Here is a 22,533-nt window from a genome sequence, read left to right on the forward strand (position 1 = left end):
TACAAGAACAATTTGAAACATGTATTAACGAGGAAGTGTCCATGTCCCCTCTTCTTTGTCAATCAAAATGTGTCCTTTGTACAGATATCTGGCATAATTATATAGAACTATAAATGTATGCATAATTAGGGGATTTTTTTGTGAGTGTCTGTATGATAAATGCATTGTGAGTTGTTAAGACCAAACTGTTATAACTTCTAACTTCTGAACATTGGCTTATTTAAATCAGGTAGGTTAAGGTAAAGTGAGTTAATTTGGGTTTGTTTTTAAATTTGGGCTTGTTCATTGCTCCTATTTGCCCATTTTTAGATCGACCAGGGTTGGTTAGAGTCAGTTCCTGCCAACATGGTATCCTCCATTAAGGGGCTTCTGAACTTTCAGAAACTTATGCAGAAACCTAACTTGTTGCAGAGGGTTTAGCAGGTTCCTTGAATACAGTGTGGAAAGACACACTGTACCTGTTTTATGGATAAACAGTGGAAACAGCTCATTATTTATCTGGACAATTACCTGCTTCATAACCACACTTTCACAGTTGTGTAAAGAGAGAGAAAAAAGAAGTAGTATGTGGTTATTACATGTTTATGAACGTTGCTGCATCCATACTTTGTATTTTCAGCTTCCACATTCAACTTGAAGTAAACAAAAATGTGCACTTTATGATTAGATGAAAACGAGATAACCAAAGAAAACCGCACAGAGGCTGAGACAAGCTCGGCTGAGAGGCAAACGTGGTGTATGAAAAGCTGACTGACAAGCTCCTTCCCAAGAAAATGTCAGTTCCTGTGATATCCCCTCCACAGAGCACTTCCTGTTCAAGTCCTCAAATGTTTTCTGATATTCAGACCTTCAGGATGGGACAAGATTAAGTCCTTTGGGACAGAAAAATAACCCAAGAAGACTCAAAGAAAAAGAGGTCTGAGCAAAGCCACTAAATCAACACACAGACTTCCAGATGCTTTCATGTTAGATTTCTCTGGTGGCCTCCTGCATCGCTACCCTGACCTGTGATCTTCCTGCAGCAATAGAGGCAAACATGACTTCTGTGTTTAGAGTCTGATGAATGGTTGAGAATAGTTGAGTCTGAGAAGCAGAGACACAAGATGTCTTTGCTGTAGTAGCTTCAAAGTGAATATGGGAGTGAGAGTGAGGAAGTAATCGCTCATCATCTGCTTAAAGTCATTATTTTTAAGTGTTGAGTTTATTTTCTTACATTGTGGGGCACTTGAACTGCAGAACAGGCTGTAAGTACTGTACAATCTTGCATCTACTTAACCCTTAACATTAAAGGATCCAAGAGTCAGAATGACAGGCAAACTCAGTAATGTGCTTTTGTATGTAGAAAACTGAGGTTTCATTTAATAACATTGCCATTCTCCGTGGGAATCCAAACCGAAACCTCACAACATGCATAATATCTGCCTGTACATGGATGCACATAGAGAGTAGCTTAGTTAGAGCAAGATCTAAAGCTATACAAAACCACAAAGGCGCTGATTATTTGCTTCTGTTTACACAGTGTTTCAGATCTTCTGAGTAAGCAAATAATTCCAAGACAGATATGAAAACTTTCATGCATGCAGGGAACCCCCCCGCCCTTAAATCCCCCCAAAAGTAAACAATGGTGGGGATATTTTTCTTCCCACAATCTAGTCTCAAGCAGCTTTAATTGTGACGCACGTTTCAGCAGCAAGGCAATTCCAGATGCTTTAGAACAGTGGTTCCCAACCTTTTTTCCTTGTTCCCCCCCTACTTGTGTCTAAGACCAGCCAGGCCCCCCGACCCGTACATACTAGCACCAAAATAGTCTTTAATTGACTGAAAAATGAACATGAATTATGTTTTTTTGATACATTTCTCGTTGGTTTTTCTCCATTGTCATCAATGTATAAAATATGCACAAAAAGACATAAAAGGACATACAAATATTTCTGAAAAATGTCTCTTGTAAAGGAGCTTGAGGCCGGATTGTGGCAAGATTTATGAAAAAAATCCGTATACGTTTTAAGTTTTCTAGTAATAATGTCAGATGAAGCGTTCTAAACCCAAAAGAATGAGCCCTCTAGTGTATCTCTCTGTTGCCTTGAACAGGCTGTGTGCTGCAAAATGTGCTGCAATTCGGTCCCGAATTTCCCGCGCTGGGCTGTGGATGTGACGTCACATGACACTGCATGTGCGTTCTCCCCGTTCTCCCGTGCCGGCTTCACTGTTGGCTGCAGTACCCCCAACGACCGTCGTGGCGAAGGGTGGCGCTAGAGAGTCTCATTTCTTAAAAGGAGCCTCAAGCTCCTTTAATATGAGACCAACATTTTTTTACATTTTTCCTTTAACAACCTGTCGGAGTAGATTAAATGTTGAGTAATGATATAATAATAAGGAATGAAATAATTTCCTGTGTTTGTCACCAGTGTATAAAAAACACAAAAAATATTCAAGACATTCATAAATGATTCCTAACAATGTCTTATGAATGACTCATTCGCAAATATAATTTTGTACAACTGTGTAATTTCAAAGCAGACAAAGTTTCGCGCCCCCCCAGAGATCTCTGGCGCCCCCCCAGGGGGGGCCCGGACCCCAGGTTGGGAGACACTGCTTTAGAAGAACATAATAAAAAGTAAAGAGAAAAAAAGAGTTACATTACAGACAGAATATAGAAAAGTTAGACTTAAGCTAGAGGTACAGTCTAGTCGTGAAGTAAACCTTGTTTTAATTTAAATTCAGAACAGTTTGAATAAATTAGTCAAAGGCGAAATTTTTTAACCCTGATTTAAAGGAACTTAGGGTTTCAGCATCCCTGCAGTTTTCTGGAAGTTTGTTCTGGTTCTGGGGACACCGAGCAGACCTGAACCAGAAGACCTGAGAGGTCTGGATGGTTGTTATGGCAGCAACAAGTCTGATGTATTTTGGTCCTAAACCATTCAATGATTTATAAACTAACAGAAGTATTTTAGCATCTATTATCTGAGGTACATGGATCCAGTGTAAAGGTCTCAGAACTGGAGTGATGTGGTCCACTTTCTTAGTTCTGGTGAGCAGCGTTCTGGATCAGCTGTCTGAGTGACTTGTTATGCCGACCGGTGAAGACACCGGTGAAGACACCGGTGAAGACACTGTTGCAGTAATCAAATCTACTGAAGATAAACGCATGGATGAGTTTTTCAAGATCCTGCTGAGACACTAGTCCTTTGATCCTGGAGATGTTCTTCAGGTGATAGAAGGCCGACCGTCCATTTTGGGTTGTTATAATTTCATTTTCCTTTTGTTTGATGTGTTCCCTGAATGTAGCTGGTAGGTGTGGCTTGATTCCCACACCTGCAGCTGGTCTTCAGGGAGTGTTAAAAGACTGCCTGTGACATCTGTTTCACGCAAGATAATTCAGCAAATTCTGTCTGAGCCAGTGCTTGTTACTTGTTCCTACTAAGTAAACCATCTTGTTAACATTTTTTGTACTTTGATTTCTTTTCAGATCTCTGTTAGTTTTTCCCCAGTCTGCGTAAGCAGAGTTTTTTCATGTGTTTTTCTTCCCCTGCCTCGGTGCAGCGGTTTTTGTTCGTTGCTGTAATAAGAGGATTCTTGATTTTGAAACTCACAGATTCTGTCGATTCTGTCTCTGTGAGTGGATCCAGCCCACCGCAGATCCCAACACCGACTTTATAATTGTCTTAATGTATCTCTGAAGGTTCAGCGCTGAGAACATGATTACAACCAGATTTTGACCCTTATCAGTGGTTTCTAGTTTCGGTAATTCAGCTGAAGTTGTGTGGCTCTTAAACGCTCTTCTTTTGATCCGACAAGTACTTCAGTTTTGATTTTGTTAAACTGAAGAAAATTATGCACATCCACTCACTGATTTGTTCTACGCACCTACTCAACGCTTGTATGGGTATATTGTCTCCTGGTGACATTGTAATGTAAAGTTGAGTCCTCTCCATAGTTATGGTAACTTATATTATTGATTCCACCGCTCACACTGCACTTCCCTCCATCCAAAGCCCTCCAATCAACCTCAGAGTGGACATGTACAGAGGAGGGGTAGTGAATATATCAGTAGAGAAGGATAAGGAGAATAGAACTGTCAGGAGGGAGGTCTAGAAAGAGGAGGTTTGTGGATGGAGTTGAAGAGGACATTAAGTTAGTTTGTGTGAGAGAAGAAGATACAGAGGATAGGGTTAGATGGAGATGGATGATTCGGGGTGACGACCACTGAAGGAAAAACTGACAGGAAAAGAAGCCTTTCATCTCAACCAGTAAACTCAATTCAATTCAAAATACTTCATTAATCCTCTAAGGGAAATATATTAAGTAAGTTCTGGCAACAGGGGGAAAAAAAAACACCAATTTACCCAAATTAATGTTTTTTTTTTCGTCTTATTTTTTCTTTTATTTCTGATGCCAGAATGTCTTTCATTTTTTTTGTGAATTATGTTAGGGTGAAAAATTCTAACTTTTCCTGTCATCCATTCTATTCTTTAGTTTATTATTTTGTTATTGTTAGATTTGAGATTTTCTAGATTTTATTTTTCATGTCAAATATTGTTTTTGATTATTGTTTTTTGTTCATTGCCTTATGTTACATTGTTTTATGGTTATTTTTGCGTTTGTTAGTGTATTTGTTATTCTCATTTATACCACAAATGTAGCCAATATGTTTAGAAGGAATAGAATACAAGGCTGGGCGTTGTTGGCAAGAACCTAGCTGATATATTTCTGGTCTAAACTTCCTGATATAAACCGCATATTGTTTGACCACACTATGCTACTCATCAAAAAAATATGTTCAACAACAATAAAAGGGTAAAGTTAATCTTTCTCAGAATAGAAGCTGAACTCCATATTTTTGGACAATGGACTATTGCCAACATCTTTCCCTTCACTTCAGTTTTGAGGGACATGTTTTATCTTGATCTTCGGAGTTAATGCGTGTTCCCTCAGACAGAGTAGAAAGTCATTCCATGTAGGTTGTATTCCAATTGAACTGGATAATACTCTATTATTCATTAAAGTAAACAATACTGTTGCAATATAAACTGAGAATAATTTAGTAGAAAACGATGTCGTTGAACTCTCCACAGATCAGCATGGATGTATTGGGTAGTTGTGTATGTAGCTTGGCAACATCAGTACTGATGACGTCACACAAAACAAACCACATCAACTCTTGCAGTAGAAGACATGTACAAGTAGGAATTTACAGCCAGGAGTTAAATATCTGGGATGCAGAGATGTTACTTTGAAGTAACAATTCCAGGACCACAATAACAAGCAATATAGTCTTCCTTCCTTTTAGCTAAACCTGTTTTTCTTATCCATTTTGTCAACAGACTTGTTCATTGAGAGGTTTTGTATGACGGGGGGAAGCAGTCCTATTGGTTACCTGAAGGCCTGGCAAACCAACCTCTACTTATCTGCTGATGCTGAAAAGGTCAGGGAGGCGCTGGCCGAAGGTGAGCATGTACTGCCCCACACATGGAATATTCCCTCAGTGACACAATGTCAAAGACTCGTAAAAAATAAAAAAATATAGTTTTTATTGTCATGTATAAATTGGTATTAAAAGCACTTCTGAGTTATTTAGTTCAATTAAATTAAACAGGGCTGTCAAAGTGATACATGGGAGGAGATTTTACTCTTACCCTCAAAAATCTCAATATGCAACAGACTTAGAGAAATGCAGTATAATATTTTACAGAATGTCTATATATCTCCATATATATATAGTAAATATACAGCAGGGGTCTCTCCAAACTGCCAAAAATGTAAAACTAGACTGGGAACAAGATTGCACTATCTTTGGGAATGTGAGAAGATTCAAAGTTTCTGGCAAACTGTATGTGACGAGATTAGTGGGATAATAGAACAACAATTTCAGCCAAACCCACTTTTATGTCTACTGGGAAGTGTCCCTAAATCACTATCACGTTATAAGAACACCTTACAGTTCTTGCTTATGTTGGGCCGAAAGGCTATTATGACTAAGTGGGTGGGAGAAGAACCTCCCTCAGCACAGTTATGGAAGTCGTTGATAGCGGACTATATTTCACTGGAAAGAGTGAGATTTGGAATAGGTGGTAAGATGAGCCTTTTTGGAGCAAAATTTGGGAAAGTGTTGAAGTACCTGGGAACTGCCTGAAATGTTGGACTGACTGAGGACCTTGCGAATCGTTAATTTGTGTGTATTCTGGATCTGCTACATATTTCAAATTATTTGTATATATACTGCACTGGACATGTATAATTTTGAAAATGTATAATAAAAAGAATGTTCAAAAAAAAAAAACAGGGCTGTCAAATTTTTTTTAATCGCGATTAATCGTATGTTGTCCATAGTTAACTGGCGATTAATCGCATATTAATCGCACATTTATTCGCACATTTTTTGCTGTTCTAAATTACTTTAAGGTATTTTTTTAAATGTTTTTAATACTGTTAACAACATGAGAAAGGGCAAATATGTTTGCTTTATGCCATTGTTTATTCAACTTTCCACAAATGTAGTCCCCAACTTTACACTCGTAAGGACTAACTTAAGATTCCTTGTTTTTTTAAGCAGCTCAATGTAAAACAATTAATCATATGCATCACAAACATTGTACAAGAAGTGCATTGGTCAGTTAAATTTTCCATGTAATTATGTCTAATTTCAAATCGATAAAACATGCAAATAACTTTAGTCTTGTCCAGCGAACCATGTGGCATCTTTTTGAGAGTGAACTCGCCGTTCAAAAGTCCCTTTTCATTCTCCGTCTTTCCTTGCTTTTCAAAAAGGTTCACGCAGTAGTCCACCATACTTTTCTTCAAGCTACGGTGTCGTCGACCGCCAGAAATTATATAATGCGCATTTTTTATTTTTTTTAAATCCTATGCGTTAATCGTGCGTTAAAAAAATTGTCGCCGTTAAGAGGACGTTAAGTTAATGCGTTATTAACGCGTTAACATTGACAGCCTTAAAATTTTATTAAATTAAATTCAAAAGTCTTTATTCCAAACATAATAGCTGATTTTAAAATCTTTGATTCTTGTTTTGTCATAAGACCAGCAAATTACATCCCAATCACCTGAGTAAAGAGTTATCTATCGATCAGTCCCCCCAACCTTGCATCTTTAAGCTTTTCCATATTCTTGGTCTTCCAAAGACATGCAAGGTCTTGCAAACATGTCTGCCCAGATGTCTGGCCCATTTCAACTGGTTTCTTTGGATACTCTCAACTCCACCCAGATAACTGAATTCCAGATCATATCCCAAAGGCTGGGGTCAGTTAACATTCAAATGAGGATTTTTTCAAAAACATTTTTTGGCACCTTAGCTCATGACCGTAGGTGAGGTTTGGAACATATATCAACCGGTAAATCAACAACTCTCTCTCGTCACCACAAGAGGCAGTCCTCACATCCACTATCATTCTGATACTACCTCCTCCATTCTATCTCCACTCTGAAAGCAACACAGAAGAATTTTGTTCATGTTAACATATCAGTATCATTTTCACTTTAAGGAATTTTTGTTTTAGGGAACATGATCTCTTTTTCACAGTGTCCCATCCGTTCTATCAGCAAAGACCATCCAAAGTAATTCCGTTTTCCCCTCCCAGTCACTGCGTACTGATTCATAGCACTGTGTCGTAACAGCAATAATTAAGCTAGGTCGCTTACTAAGGCAATAAGGACAGGAAAGCCGAAGATATTAGAAAGGGAAAAATATGCAGAGCTGTGAAAAAAGTGACTCTCAAGCAGTTTCTAACCATTTTTTTCTAGCAGTTGTAGTATTTTATGGCCACAAACCTGTTAAAGGAGCCGTCTGTAAGAAATGGCCAAAACTGGTACTGCAGTCACTTTCAAAATATTGTTGAGCGGCGTGTACCCTCCCCCTCCTCCCCCCGGCCAGAGGTTGCCAGGTAGGCTGCAGAATGCAGCAGGAACATAGGCTGCCATCGCTGCGATAATTAGAGCCGAGCTGGCAACCCGGATGCCGAAACAATACTGACTTGGTGATTGGGAGATAGGTGGAGGGTGGAGCTTCAGGCCAAAACAAAAAATGACAACATAAACATCAGTTGAGGGCTGCAACTCCTCTTTTTAAACTGGAATATCCTGGCTTGAGTGCTGTGTTATATTGCAAAAGATAACGCGACACGTAACTCAAGTCGGAGTTGACGTGACTCCATTTATTTTGAACTACACATGAACGCATGTAAAAACAGACTGTCGTAAACCAGAACCGGGGAGTCGTACCCCGAAAGTTCTTAAAGTGACAGTGTATGTCGTGAACTACCAGACATAACATTTCCCCCCCCTTCACACAACCTAGGTGTGATACTCAGTCTCAAAGTCCCCCAGGTGTTTAGGCCTGGCGCGAGCCCGAGCTGGGCGACCCTCAGGTGCAGCAGCAATTTCCGGTGGCTGCTCTTCGACTGCGGCCTGCGCTTGGACAGCTGGGGCGGCTGCCGCATCGAACTGTGCAGCCGGCAGGGCTGTAAAGGCCGGCACACCCAGTCCGGGCGCCGGTGGGGCCTGCACCTTACGCAGGCGTTTAGCATGCCAGCGGGTGCCATCAGCTAACCCGAATGAAGCTGGACCAAGCCGTTTGGTAACCTGGACGGGGTCTGACCAGAACGACTGGAGCTTGTCGCCACGATGAGGCCGTCGGATCCTGACCCAATCCGAGACAGCGATGGCAGGTGGTCTAACCCGTCGGGTCCTGTCGAAGCGGTCCTTCATCTGGCGTTGACGGGTAGCGACTGCAGCTTGAACCGGGTGCACTGGGACCTGAGCCAGTGTTGGGCGGAGCCTATCCAGAGGCAGCTGGAGCTCCCGTCCCAGCATGAGGGAGGCTGGGGAAACTCCTGTGGTGGCATGTCGGGTGGCCCGTGGAGACTAGTGGTGAGTGTGCACCCTTGTGCCAAATGAGCCCTGATCCCGTTTTTCAGCGTTTGATTTAAACGTTCCACCCCCCCGTTCGCCGCCGGGTTGTAGAACGCTGTGCGGATGTGGCGAATCCCCTTCCCCGCCAGGTATGAGGACAGTTCATGGGAGACCATTTGGGGTCCATTGTCAGTCGTGATCCTCCGGGGCAATCCCCAACGTGCGAACAGAGACTCCAGAATGTCAATGAGCACCTTGGCCGTGACGGAGCCCGCGGGTGCCACCTCCGGCCACTTAGAGTGGAGGTCATAGACCACGACGAGGAACCTCTGATGATGCGGCACCCCATGCAGCTCACCACAGATGTCAAGCTGCAGGTGCTCCCAGGGCTGTGACGGCCAGTCTAACGGCTGCATTGGTGGGGGTGGGGCCGGGGCCCTGGTCTTGCCGCTAAGAAGGCAAGCAGTGCAGTCCCTGACCAGGGCCTCTATTTCCCTGTCGATGCCCGGCCACCACACGACATCACGGCACCTCTGTTTGAGCCTGACTATGCCCAGGTGACCCTCGTGCACCATAGCAAGGACACGCGCCCGGAGGTCACCAGGGACCACAGTGCAGAGCCCGCGGGCGACACAGGTGTCGTTCCAGCACGACAACTCCTCCCTGACCCTGTGATAGGGAAGCAGCTCGTCGGGCACCTTCCCAGGCCAGCCTTGCCTGACGTAGGTCGAGAGAGTGGACAGGACGGGGTCGTCCGCTGAGGCGTCCCGAAGCTCCTGCAGCGACACTGTCTCGTGGAGGGGTGTGTGGAGGAGCTGGATGAGGTCCTGTTCGGCCTGGTCCCGTTCGGGTGCCAAAGGTTGGGCTGCGGGTGGGCTAGGGATCGCACGTGACAGCAGGTCAGCCACCACGTTGTCGCGGCCTGGCGTGAACTGCAGGCGGAAGTTGTACTGCTGCAGTCGGTCAGCCCAACGATGGAGGCGGAGCGGTTTGTGGCCGGTGCCTGACGTTGCCAGGAGGGTAGTGAGGGCCTGGTGGTCGGTCCTCAGTGTGAATGTGCGCCCGTAAAGGTACATATGCCAGCGCTCACAAGCCCAGAGGCACGCTAAGGCCTCCCGCTCCCCCACCGAGTACCTCTGTTCTGTGGGGCTGAGAGCCCGCGAGGCGAAGGCGATCGGTCTCTCGACGCCCCCCTGCAGCTGGGACATCACCGCGCCGACGGCGAGGGCAGAGGCGTCGCACGTGACGAGGGTGGGGCTGACCAGGTCGAAGTGGGCCGGGACCGGTGCAGAGGTGAGTTGGGACTTCAGTAGGCGCACGGCGTCGGAACATGCCGGTGTCCAGACCCAGGGCTCGTCTTGCTTCAGCAGCTTACGCAGCGGCGCAGTCGTGGCAGAGTACTGTGGCAAGAAACGGAGGTAATACGCCGTCATGCCCAGGAAAGAGGCCACCTGAGCGGCTGAGGTTGGCTCCGGGACACGGTGGATGGCCTCTGTGTTGGAGTGGAGCGGGTACGTGCCACCCGCTGAGAGGCGGAACCCGACAAAGTCAATGGCTGGGGCAGCGAAGACACACTTCTCGCCATTGAGTGTGAGGTGGTGCTTGGCCATTGCACTGAACACCCTGTGCAGGCGCTCATCATGTTTCTCGATCGTGGCCCCGTGAACCACAATGTCATCCAGGTAGACTGCCACACCCGGTATACCTGCGAAGACGGAGGCCATAATTTTCTGGAAGCAGCTGGGGGCGGAGCTTAGCCCAAACGCCATGCGTTTGTAGCGGAACACCCCTCTGTGGGTGATGAAAGCGGTGAGGTTGCGGCTCTCGGGGTGTAGTGGCACCTGGAGGTAACCCTGGCGGAGGTCCAGTTTCGAAAAAACGGTGGACCCGTGGAACTGGGCGGTGAGCTCCTCTGTGGTTGGCAGGGGGTATTTGTCGGGGATGATGGCCTTGTTCACCGCTCCAAGGTCCACGCAGAGTCGCAGCCCCCCAGACTTCTTCCTGGCCACCACCAAGTTGGAGATCCAGGGTGACGCGTTCACCTGCTCGATGATGTCGTCATCCAGCATACCTTGCAGCTGAGCAGAGATGTCATCACGGAGGGCCAGGGGAGAACGACGGAGGGGCTGTATGACAGGCGTCACAGTCGGGTCCAACAGGGACTGGTGGGCGAAACCCACGAGGCAGCCCACCCCGCTGAACAGCGCAGGCCACTGTTGCTGCCAGGGGATGACAACGGCGTTGATCTCTGAGCCGTGGGTGTCCAGCAGGGTGAAACCGAGGCTGGTGAAGAGGTCGAGGCCCAGGAGGTTGGTCCCATGGCGTGCGACATTGAATCTAAAAACTGGCAGTGTCTTATCCCCGTATTTTACGGGCAGCTGGAGGGAGCCCACAATGTCAATTTTGGAGTCGGCGTAACCACGCAGGGTGGTGGTGGCCGGTCCAAGTGGCTCGCAGGGGAAAAACTGTGTAACAGTCGCCAGGTTCAGGAGAGACACTGTGGCTCCTGTGTCCAGGAGGAGGGGCAGAGTGACATCCCCAACCATTAACGAGCACGTTTTGAACGGTGCTCGTGCTGAGCTCACGTTGTGGATGACTGTGGTGTTAGTGGGTGGCTGAGAGGCTCGAGCTGGGGCAGACCTGCAGACTTTGTGGAAGTGGTTTAATTTTCCACAGTTGGAGCAGGTTTTACCACGGGCAGGGCAGTTCTGGGCTCTGGAGTTGTGTGCAGAAGAGCCACAGTTTCCACACTGCTGATGGTACTGATCGCGGGGCCGAGCGGCCAGTAGGATGTTCTCCTCCCCGCTGCCAGCGCTCACATGAAGGAGGGGCGTCTGTGAGGTGAGCGCGCCCGCTGCCTGTGTCTGTGAGGGCGGGGGAGTTGAAAAGCTCGCCGCGCACTCCAGCGCAGATTCCACCTGAACCGCGAGGTTTATTGCTGCTGATAAAGTCAGATCATTACTTTCCAGCAACAATCTTTCTCTGATTTTGTTGCAGCTCGTGTGCAAAATCAGTTGGTCTCTGACCATTTCGTCCCGCAGTCTTCCAAACTTGCAGGAAGTAGCCAAACCCCGCAGGTCCGCCACGTACTGAGCCACTGTTTCCCCTGGCCTTTGATGTCGCCGCCGGAACAGGACCCGGCGGAGCAGAGCGCTCTGTGGAGCCGCGAAATGTCCCTTCAGTAACTCCACGGCCAGGGAGTATGACGGTGCGTCGCCGAGTGTTCCGAACACCCGCTGTCCCTCAGTTCCCAAGCAGTGCAGCAGCAGTGCACGTTTCCTCCCGGCGGACACGTCCGCTAAGCCGGCAGCCAGGATGTACGTCTCGAACGCGGAGATCCAGCGGTGCCACGGGACCGGTGGTTCCCCCGGGAGGGCCAGGAACGGAGCGGGTGGTGGTAGGGAACACGCTTCAGCCATCTCTCGTCGCCAATGTTATATTGCAAAAGATAACGCGACACGTAACTCAAGTCGGAGTTGACGTGACTCCATTTATTTTGAACTACACATGAACGCATGTAAAAACAGACTGTCGTAAACCAGAACCGGGGAGTCGTACCCCGAAAGTTCTTAAAGTGACAGTGTATGTCGTGAACTACCAGACATAACATGCTGTTGTCAGTGACATAAGTATTTGAAATGAACATGATTTTTAAATGTCTGTTGACATATCGGGGTCATTTTATGATTTGTTTTATTATTGCTCTTACATACAGCTCCTTTAAAGCTATAAGAGTGCCAGGTAGTTTACATTATTTATGTATGTTTTGTATTTAAATAAATAAAACAAAAATAAATAACAATTTCCTTAGAAATTCCAAAGTTGCTTAGATTTATCGATGACACCCCTATTGCCATTGAAGCTCTTTAAATGATCTTTTCTTTGCTAAGGCAGAACGTTATTTACATAAGTGACCATGACCCTGTTATATTTGAGTTACCTGCATAAATTATGTTTTTATGCCTCTACTGTTGATTGTTGGTATAATACATCTGCATTCCACCACTTCTCATTCATGCCACATTATGACCGTCATTAAATATTTAAATTACTCATTAACTTGTTCAAAAGAGATTAGAGGCCTAAGTGGTAACGTTTCCTCCACGGTAACAGTAAACTGAGCGGAACATGTAACCTGAGCTTCCATTGAGGCCTAAAGGCTTTCTTCTTGTCAGACTCGGCTTTGAGCCTGATCCAGTATATACAGTTTAAGGCATGCAGCCATGTCCAACATCGTGGCATCGTTGGGCCTTGTTGAGCCTGGAGAGAAGCTCCACACAAACCTGTGAGAACCTGCGCCACATCTCATTCATAACTGCCCAGCATCCTTCAGCGCTCACTTCAGTTTTGTATGTGAGATGGGTCGTGGGAGGGACAAAAACAAACAAACAAAAAAAACACTCTAAATATGTTTAAAACTACAACAACTTTGTTGATTCATTTCTTTTTTAATGTCACCGTTTTCAACTCTCATCCGTTACTCTGACTATAGGTCAGTGGAGCAGCATTAAACAATTATCATAAAAATTAAATTGATAAGAATTATACATTAAGATTCAGTAATTATTGTTCAATGACTCTTGGCCAGTCCAGGATCAGCCAGCAGTGGCTTTGTGGATGCAAGATACATTTGCAGTCAGGATGTGGAGAAGGGAACGTCTCCTGCTGTGACTGCAGCTGAGAGGGACTGCCTGAGAGTGGTCTGGTAGGGCGTAGGGGTCCACGGTAGCACCAGCCGCTCACGGAGAAGAGTGAGCACAATATGAGCTTCAAACTTTCCAAAAGTTTCTAATAACATCTGAAAAAAGTTGCTAAATTTGTCCATTGTCGCTTTTTTGAAGAAGTCACTATGTGAGTCAAAGTACCCTCTACACATACTGTTAAATGGCACTTTTCCACTAGTACCTACTCGGCTCGACTCAACTTGGCCTGGTTTCTTTTACATAACAATTTAGCACCTGGAGCAGAAGCGGGCGGGTTTGGAGTGACGTATTTGATTGCGTGAATGAAGACAACACTAAAGATGTAGAACCTGGAGTAGATGATATATGTGCTGCTGGGTCTGTGGCTTGTGTTCAATATCAAGTTAAAAAATGAGAGTGAGAGAAGCTTCAAGCGGCAACACTTTTTAATTTTTTAGTTTGTCTCGGCGCTGCTGAAAAGTTAGCTGGAGCCGCGAGCAGCTATGAAGTGACAGAGCTCCTGGTAGATCTTGTCGTTCCTTATCGCCCGTCTAGATCCCTTTTTAATTCTTTCCTCAGCACCAGGTTTATGAACATCTGCACCTCAGAGTTGGATCACCAAACAGACTTTTGTGCTGCCATTGCCTGTCGAATAAAATGAACAAGAATCCGCCGTCAGAGTCGCTCTTTTGCTGATGTCACATCCTGACTCAGACGTCTGACTCCAACCCCCCGACCAATCGGTGGCCTGTAGTGTGATGATGTCAGATACCGCCCGACTCAGACCGCTTAGAACCTCGGCAGAGTAGTTACAGAAAAAGTATCTACTCAACATGTTAGACCCCTAGTGGGAAAGAACCAAACCGAGTGGAGGCGAGCCGAGCCGGGCTGATTAGGTACTAGTGGAAAAGCGCCAAAAGTCACTATGTTTGTAACTCTGCCTGGTAAATCTGTGTGTGGAGACCAATAATTGTGAAATTTGATGGTGACATGTCCCTCTTACATAAAATAGTTGTGATGCCTGTGTTGATTTGACTCAGCAGTGGAGTTTGGACATTTTCCCTGTGCTTATGTAGTTTTCCTTCAGGTGCTCCAGCTTCCTCCCAGGGCCAAAAACATGAATGCGTGTCACTGCACATTTAAATGTAAATCATTAATAGTACTTCCCAAGATGCATCATAATAATACACTATAGTGTCCCAGTGTATCCATCCATCTATCCATCCATCCATCCATCCATCCATCCATCCATCCATCCATCCATCCATCCATCCAGCTTTTATCCTTTCCAGGGTCATAGAGCCTATCCCAACTCATACAGGCGAGAGGCAGGGGTTTACTCTGGAAAGGTTGCCAGTCTATCGCAGAGCCACATATACAGACAGACAACCATGCATACTTGTCCCAGGGTATCTAGAATAATAATTGGGACAGATAATTTGAACAGTCTTTTTAACCATTTCACCAGGCTATCAATCTACTTTATTTAAACCAAATTGATAAATTCCTTTGTCATAAAAGGAAAGAGTATAATCAACTCACTGTAAAGAAAACACAATAAGCAAAGAATGTCAGAAAAATGTTGCTGAATTAAAATTACTCAAAGGAGAACCCAACAAAAAAATCAAGTAACTTTTAAATCAGGTGAAAATAAAATACAGTATAAAAAACTATACACATGAGACATCGGGGGTTGAGAATGGATGGGATGAAAACAGAGAGCATGAACTCAGAGTGTGTAAATAGTTTAGCTAAAGTTCCATGTGTTGGAAAGCGTGTGAAGGGTTATCCTTCATAGAGTTTCTTCATAGTCCTTCATAGTCCTCCTCTCTGCTATTGTTTCAAAAGTGTTCTTTGCTGTGGGAGGCATATGAGACCTCTGTCCCTTGGAGTGGGAGCTATCTTGCATGCTTAGTCCTAAATTAGAGCACTTTAAGTGTAATTTGGTCACTGGACTTTGCCAAAATAGCACCTTATCTCCATTCCTGAATGCAGCTTTTATGAACAGAAAGTTTAAATGTATTCGTAGAGGGCTGTTTCTATGAGGATGTAATCTGATTACCATCATTAAGTAGCAAGGAAGTTGAGCAAGAAGTCAATGTTTTTGATTTACTTGGGCTACATCTCTATCCTATGAACATGAAAACAAATTTATGCCCAATCGGTGCTCTACCAGTATTGTGGACCAGAAAGGGCTATTAACAGGGTCTTTAAGATTATTAATGTAAAAACCAAACAATACTTTTGAATTAAATTGAAAGGAAAATTATATTGTTGCAGTGTACTGTAAATTATTTAGCAAAATATATAAGACGGTGAGAAATGAAATGAAGTTACATTAAAATAACCATTAGGTCAGAAATGTTTGGATCATTGGAAGTGTTGTACCAACTGTAGAAATTTAGTCACATGCAGCATAAGCAACATCACACCAGATGTCATTACACTACAGTACTTATTATTAAAAACTGCCCCAAGCACTTCTACCCCACTTCACATCAACAACATCCAGACACTTTTCTCTTGGAAGATTATCTACACAAACAACTTCTACCAACTGAGGCACAGTCATCCCAGATGAAACACACAAAGGATGCTGACAATAGACCCACATCTGCTTTTGGGAGGAGTCAGTTGAAGTGGTTTGTGCACTTGTCATGTCTTGGATACCTGCCTGTAGACCTTTAGAGGTTGGCAGTTAAACTGAGGTCTACCTAAAACATCCTGGAAGGACTACATCTCAATGTTTTTTTTTAAATGGACGCCAATGCCACCAAGAAGAGCTGAAAGAAGTTGGAAGACACAGAAGTCTGCACTTTTCTGCTTCCCCATTGCTAAAGTAGACCTGATTGATGAAAATGATTTTCTATTGACAAAACACAAACATTCACATTAACTTCAGGGAGCTTTTACACGTACTAACTTCCTGTACCTCTATATCTGTGTTTGTTTTCAGGTATTGCAGCGGCAACCATGTTCATGCCAGAGAAGATGACAGCGGTGTCAGAGTCCCAACTGAGAGTGGCATTTGATGGCGATGCTGTCCTTTTCTCTGATGAGTCTGAACGCATTTTCAAGACCCAGGGACTGGACAAATTCTTTGAACATGAGAGGGAAAATGAGGACACACTACTGGATCATGTTTGTATAGTATAATTTACATAATTTATTACATTACATTCCAGATGGCATTTTCAAACCTTGGTTTCATACCTAGCTTTCAAATCTACAGGCTTTAGCTTCTTTCAAATTAACTTGAGTTCATTTTGCCAGGTGTTGATTTAGCAGGGAATGGCCAATGCATCTTTTTTATGAATAGTGCTGTCAAAATTGAGAGATTAATTAATTAAGGTCTGTAATTAATTGATCTAATTAATGTCTTTTTTAATCTCACCTAAAAAATGCTGAGAAAAGCCCTCAACTTCAGGTGTTTTCCTTTCAATTCATTACATTATTGTGGCAGATAAAAAGATCGATATATAACAAAAAAAGTTGCTTTATAAAGTATTTTTTCATAGACTTGAACAGATGCAGTCCTAGCCATTAACATCCACTTGGCAAGAACATTCGGCAGCCTGTCGGTTGCAGACGTCCTCATGGATCTTTGCATCTTTGCTGCTAACGGTAGCCGTAGCTGCTTTCGCGAACGGGTACTTTGCGTTTATGTGGATAAACTTCGGCTGCTTCAATGGTTAGCAAATTACTTTCCACAAAGACATATCACTCTACCTTTATCAATGGTGCTTTCGGGGCGTTTTAGAAATGTAAATTCCCCATTCACTGGACAGACAACTTTCACATGCTTCTCCATTTTCACTTCTCTTCTCCGCTACTCACTCCCCCCCCCCAATTTTGCCTTGATTAGATCAAGGTCAATAATCAGAATATTGTCGTCCATGTGAATATAGACACTGAGACATTAGGAACTATAACTGATAACTTGTATAGTTTTCATAAAAACTCAACAACAGCCCATGCAAGGAAATCAGACAACAGATATCCAAAACTGAAACTCTTTTTAATAAGGTGAAATAGCAAAAGGAAAAAGAATTTTAACATAGGAAGAAAAGGAGATGCAAAAAGACTAGGTCTATCAGCAATCAGAAAGCAACCCTGCCCCTTGTCAGTACAAATTAATATCTCATGTTCTGCTCCAAATGATGGCCTAAAAGGTTTCTTGGTTATAGGATTTCTAAGCTTCTGAGTGTTCGAAAGAGCACTGTTGGGGCTATACTCCAAAAGTCGAAGGCACATCATTTCGCCATACACTGGCCACAACTGGGTGGTCCTCACAGGACTTATGACAGAGAAGTGAACAATCAGAAGAGTTGTCCAAGAGTGTAGCAGCTGTAGTGGCTTAAAACAGTTATCCCCAAATGTAGCAGTGATTCACTTTTACAACTGAAGTATTTGACAAGAGCGCTTAATACAAACAATATAAAGAATCAGCAGGACTACCAACAGTCCATATACAGCATATTTAAACAAGCTGTTTACTGGAATAGGTTGGTTTCAAAAGGCATTCAGGTTGGTAAGCCATTCTTAGATTGTTCGAGATGCACAACAGTTTAACAAGTCTGCTTGAAGTTGTTCAGGTGTCTCACATTGTTTCTGTGCAACCAGGAGCAATCAGCAGTCGATGAAGAAGGCATAAAATAATAAAACAGATAGCAGATCATTTCATAGCTCTCTCTCTATGCAGGGTCCCCTGAAGGGCTTCCTGGAGTCACTGGGGAAGCTCCAGAAAAAGTTTTATGCCAAAGGCCAACGCATGGACTGTCCTATCCGCACCTACTTGGTCACAGCCCGAAGCGCAGCCAGCTCTGGGATTCGAGCACTGAAGACACTCAGGGCCTGGGGGTTGGAGATCGACGAGGCCCTGTTCCTGGCAGGCGCAGCAAAGGGCCCCATGCTGGAGAAGATCAGGCCGCATATCTATTTTGATGATCAGATGTTTCATGTGGAGGGAGCGACAGAGATGGGAACAATTGCGGCCCATGTTCCTTACGGTATTGCACAGAAATATAACAGCAAGAAAAAGACTAGTGTGGGAAAATAAACAACAGGACCTTGGATGGTTCAGAAGAAAAAATGGACTGAGAAATACAATATATTTCAAGGGGAGGAGTACGTTTTATAAGCATGGAGAGATATTTTAAGCATTTATTATTTGGAAATGCATAAAGTTCAAGTAGAAGTCTGGTACCTAAGTTGGTTTAAATGGGAATGTCATCATTAATTACTTATTTTAAAGCCTTGGTCTACTTACTTTGGAGAGATTTACCAAGTGATATGATTGTTTGTCTCACTGCTTCTTATCTTCATGAAGAAGGCACTTTTTAAACCTGTCCGGCAATGTGAAAGACCATTGATTGATTAGCTCCAGTGTCCTGCTCAATTGGGCCATTACAATGTATGGTGTCAAAAGAAGCGCTAAAAGCACCGTACAATTAGTTAGAAATTTACTGTGGTCCACTCACCACTGAAATTATAATTTAATGTAGAAAATTCAAGATTTAAGGTACCATGGATGTTAGAACTATACGAACTGGAGTTCATAACAGTTTTTTAACATGAATTTCCTCTTAGCCTCAACTTTGTACGATAGATGAACTTGTTAATATAGCTTTTTCAAGCATAAACGCTGCAACTTAAATACCAGACTGCAACTTTATTACACTCTGGTGCTTTGAGGAACATTTCAATGATTTCAATTTGTGATGCAGTACCTAATCTGCTCGACTGATCTCAAAACAAAATTAAAATGATCATGGTGACTGCTACTGATAGTATTCTCTGAGGCAAGTAGATGAACAAATGAGCATAAAAGGATTCGAAGGACTTGCGATCTTTGTTGGATCCACAAGGGACAAGAAAATAAGAAAAAGGAATGTTATTGAAGGTATAATCAGTCTAGGAGCACTAAAAAGGTTAGTACTAGTAGTAATGATTGCATTGCTGTCCTTTTTATTGCAGCAAAACATACTTGTTCGCCTTTCTTCTAATGGTGTTGTCATGAACTGAAATATTTCATGCTGCCTGCAAGTTTTGAGATGTAGCTCTTAGATTCTGTTGAATTTCTATGAGCATTGCACGCTCTTATATTGGGCTACATTTGCTTGGACATCCATTACTTGGAAGTTCAGCCACAACTGGTGAATGATTTATCTGACTGCAGAATGTTTAACTCCCTATTTGTTTTGAAAATGTTTTTAAACCCCTTCCAGATTGGTGTACAATAAGAATCTCTTCTCTGATAAACAATTATGTCCTTTCCTTTTGGTATAAACCTGCATTGATATACACTACACCTGTCTGCTCCAGACCAGTAAACTGGCAAAGCATTTGCTTTTGTAGAGTGCTGTAGACCTCCTGCTGACCACTTCATCGATGATGAGTAATGATTAGCACTTCTTGATGAAGTGCAAGTTCGAGGGTAAGTGCAAGTAATTCTCTAAACTCCTATGGACCCAGTAAGAGGAGTACTTATGTGTGGCGCTGTGTGTGTCCATTTCTGAAGGATGCAGCCACGTTGCCATAGGCAAACAAGAACATGCCCACATACTGTATGTCAATCAAAGTTAGCTGTGGCTGCCAGCTCTTTCAGCTCTTTCCCTCTGCTTAATAATCAGATGTCAGACGTTGATGTTTTTTTTTAAATCCCAGATTTTTTCCCATTTTTATCACCCAGTGCTCCACCCAGTGAGCTAGCATTGCTCACTCATGTTTTTGTGAGGGTAGCTCACATTAACTGCCCAGGGGAACACGGGGGAGAACATGCAAACTCCACACAGAAAGGCCCTTTCACCAACCCCACCCAGGGTGTGGGTGCTGAAGTCAGGGGAGAACTTAACACACCCTCAGCACCCACAGTGTCCCTTACTCTACTGTATCTACAAAATATACTGTTAAACATTAATGGCGAAATCAGAAATTACTGCTGTTTGGTCGACGCTGAGTGCTTTGGTAAGGTGGGTAACATGACAATTACAACTGAGGAAGTGATGGTGGCTAGACTCTGGCTGAGCTAACTGTCAATCAATCATATTAGAAATAAACATAGCCTAATGCTTTTTATGAATTCTTCTGGCTTGCTACAAAAAAAATTTGTTGTCATGGATGTGAAATCAAACGACTGAGACCAAGACAATTTTTTAACCAGGGTGTAAATATTATTTCTGCTCTAAAGTTGGAGATTTTAAGATGGAGGTCAGTTGCGATTGACTCGCTTCTGCAGCCAGCCTCTAGTGGTCAGTCGGGGGAACTGCAACAAATGTTAGTTCCACATGAACCTCAACCCAGAAGTAAGATCGCTTGGAGTTGATCTAAGATTCCAAAGGCAAACAGGCAAAAGTAATAGAGGAAGATAGAGGAATGAAAAATAAAGTTATAACTTTGTTTTTGTTCAGCAAGCTGTAGTCTCAATAGGTTTTTATGTGATTTGCGGTAAAGTTATAAGGAGGGCACATATTTTTAAACTTCCTCACACGCCATGTCCAGACTCAGTCCATATGGACCAGTATATCATTTATTATTGCGCCACGAGGGCCTAAACACGAGAGACCAAAAGCTCAAAGTACAAGTACTCCAAACATGTTTATTGTTCTTTTAGACAGTTTTTGTCACAAAGATGCATGTCCATGTGTTAAATTCTCCTGATAAGTAAGTCTTCTATGGGACTTCTATGAGTCCCGGATGACTGCCAGGCAGTGCTGTAAGCACTGGATATCCCCGCGCTCGCGCATGCATATGTCGAGTACAATACCAACAATGTCACGTCACCCGTGACCCCTGCATGACCCCCGGAAGGGTATATCTTCCGGTGTTGGCAGGTGATCGGTTCCTAGAATCTTCTCGCGAGAGCATGAGGATTCTGAGTGACCGGAAGGCCTGGCGGTCATCCGGGACTCATAGAACCGTAGTTACAGTTGTAACTTTCTTTCTATTTCGTCCCTTGATGACCGCCAGGCGGTGCTGTAAGCATTGGATGACAAATACCAACAACGTCACGAAGAATCCCGGTCACCTACCTCACTGACCAGAGGCAGAAGAACCTGGGAGCAGAACCACGTCCAACAGTTGGGGAGTGGCGACGTTGATCCGGTAGAATCTGGAGAGCGTGTCAAGCGACGTCCACGAAGCCGCGGTGCAGATGTCCTCCAGAGGCACCCCCTTCAGGGCAGCCCAAGAAGCTGAGACGCTTCTGGTTGAATGGCACCTCACTCCCATTGGCAAGGGGCGGCCACTGACCCTGTAGGCATGCTCGATTGTGTCAACCACACAGTGGGAAAGGCACTGTTTAGAAAGCGCGACCCCGGTTAGGGCCACCATGGCAGATAAAAAGCTGCTCCGATCGTCGCACAGGCACGGTAGCATCAACGTAAGCAGCAAGGGCACAAAGAGCTTGGCCCACCCTCCGCTGGCTGGGGGTCGAACCGGGCAAGCTGGATAGGCCGATTAACATGAGTGCGTGGCAGGACCTTGGGCAGGAACACGGCCACAACGTAACCCCTGAGCCATCTGGGTTCCATCTCAAGCAGGACCCGCTGACTGACAGGGCATGTAATTCACGACTCGCTTTGCTGATGTCATGGCGAGGAGGAAAGCTGTCTTCATCGACAGCCACTTTAGGTCCACCTGGGCCAAGGTCTCAAAAGGTGGTGAAGAGAGGGCACCTAACACCATGGGCAGGTCCCACACTGGGGCCCTCGGGGTACTCGGGGGGCACAGACTCAGAGCCCCCCTGAGAAAGAAAGAAACCAACCGGTGACACCCCACGGTGGCATTCTCAACACGGGCATGTTGCGACGAAATGGCCGCTACGTACACCCTTAGTAGTGGCCACCATCCAGGAGAGACTGAAGGAACTCCAGGATCGTGGCCACAGGGCAAAGCACAGGGTTCTCTGCCCTGTCTGCACACCAGTCAAAGAATCTCCTCCACTTGCACTCATACTGGAGGCGGGTGTATGGCCCACGGGCATTCAACA

General features: G+C 44.4%; 1 protein-coding gene across 1 annotated transcript in view; it reads left to right on the top strand.

Moving 5' to 3' along the window:
- nt5c1aa (5'-nucleotidase, cytosolic IAa) overlaps positions 1-21,242 on the top strand; it is a 34,522-nt gene extending 13,280 nt beyond the window's left edge. The window contains exons 5-7 of the mRNA XM_061741063.1: positions 5,325-5,447; positions 16,501-16,685; positions 18,247-21,242. Of these exons, the coding sequence (XP_061597047.1) occupies positions 5,325-5,447; positions 16,501-16,685; positions 18,247-18,603 (665 nt within the window). The 3' untranslated portion in view covers positions 18,604-21,242. The remainder of the gene's footprint in view (positions 1-5,324; positions 5,448-16,500; positions 16,686-18,246) is intronic.
- Positions 21,243-22,533: the final 1,291 nt, after the last annotated feature.

Source organism: Cololabis saira, chromosome 15, assembly GCF_033807715.1.
Source record: "Cololabis saira isolate AMF1-May2022 chromosome 15, fColSai1.1, whole genome shotgun sequence".
In the NCBI taxonomy this organism is placed as follows: domain Eukaryota; kingdom Metazoa; phylum Chordata; class Actinopteri; order Beloniformes; family Belonidae; genus Cololabis; species Cololabis saira.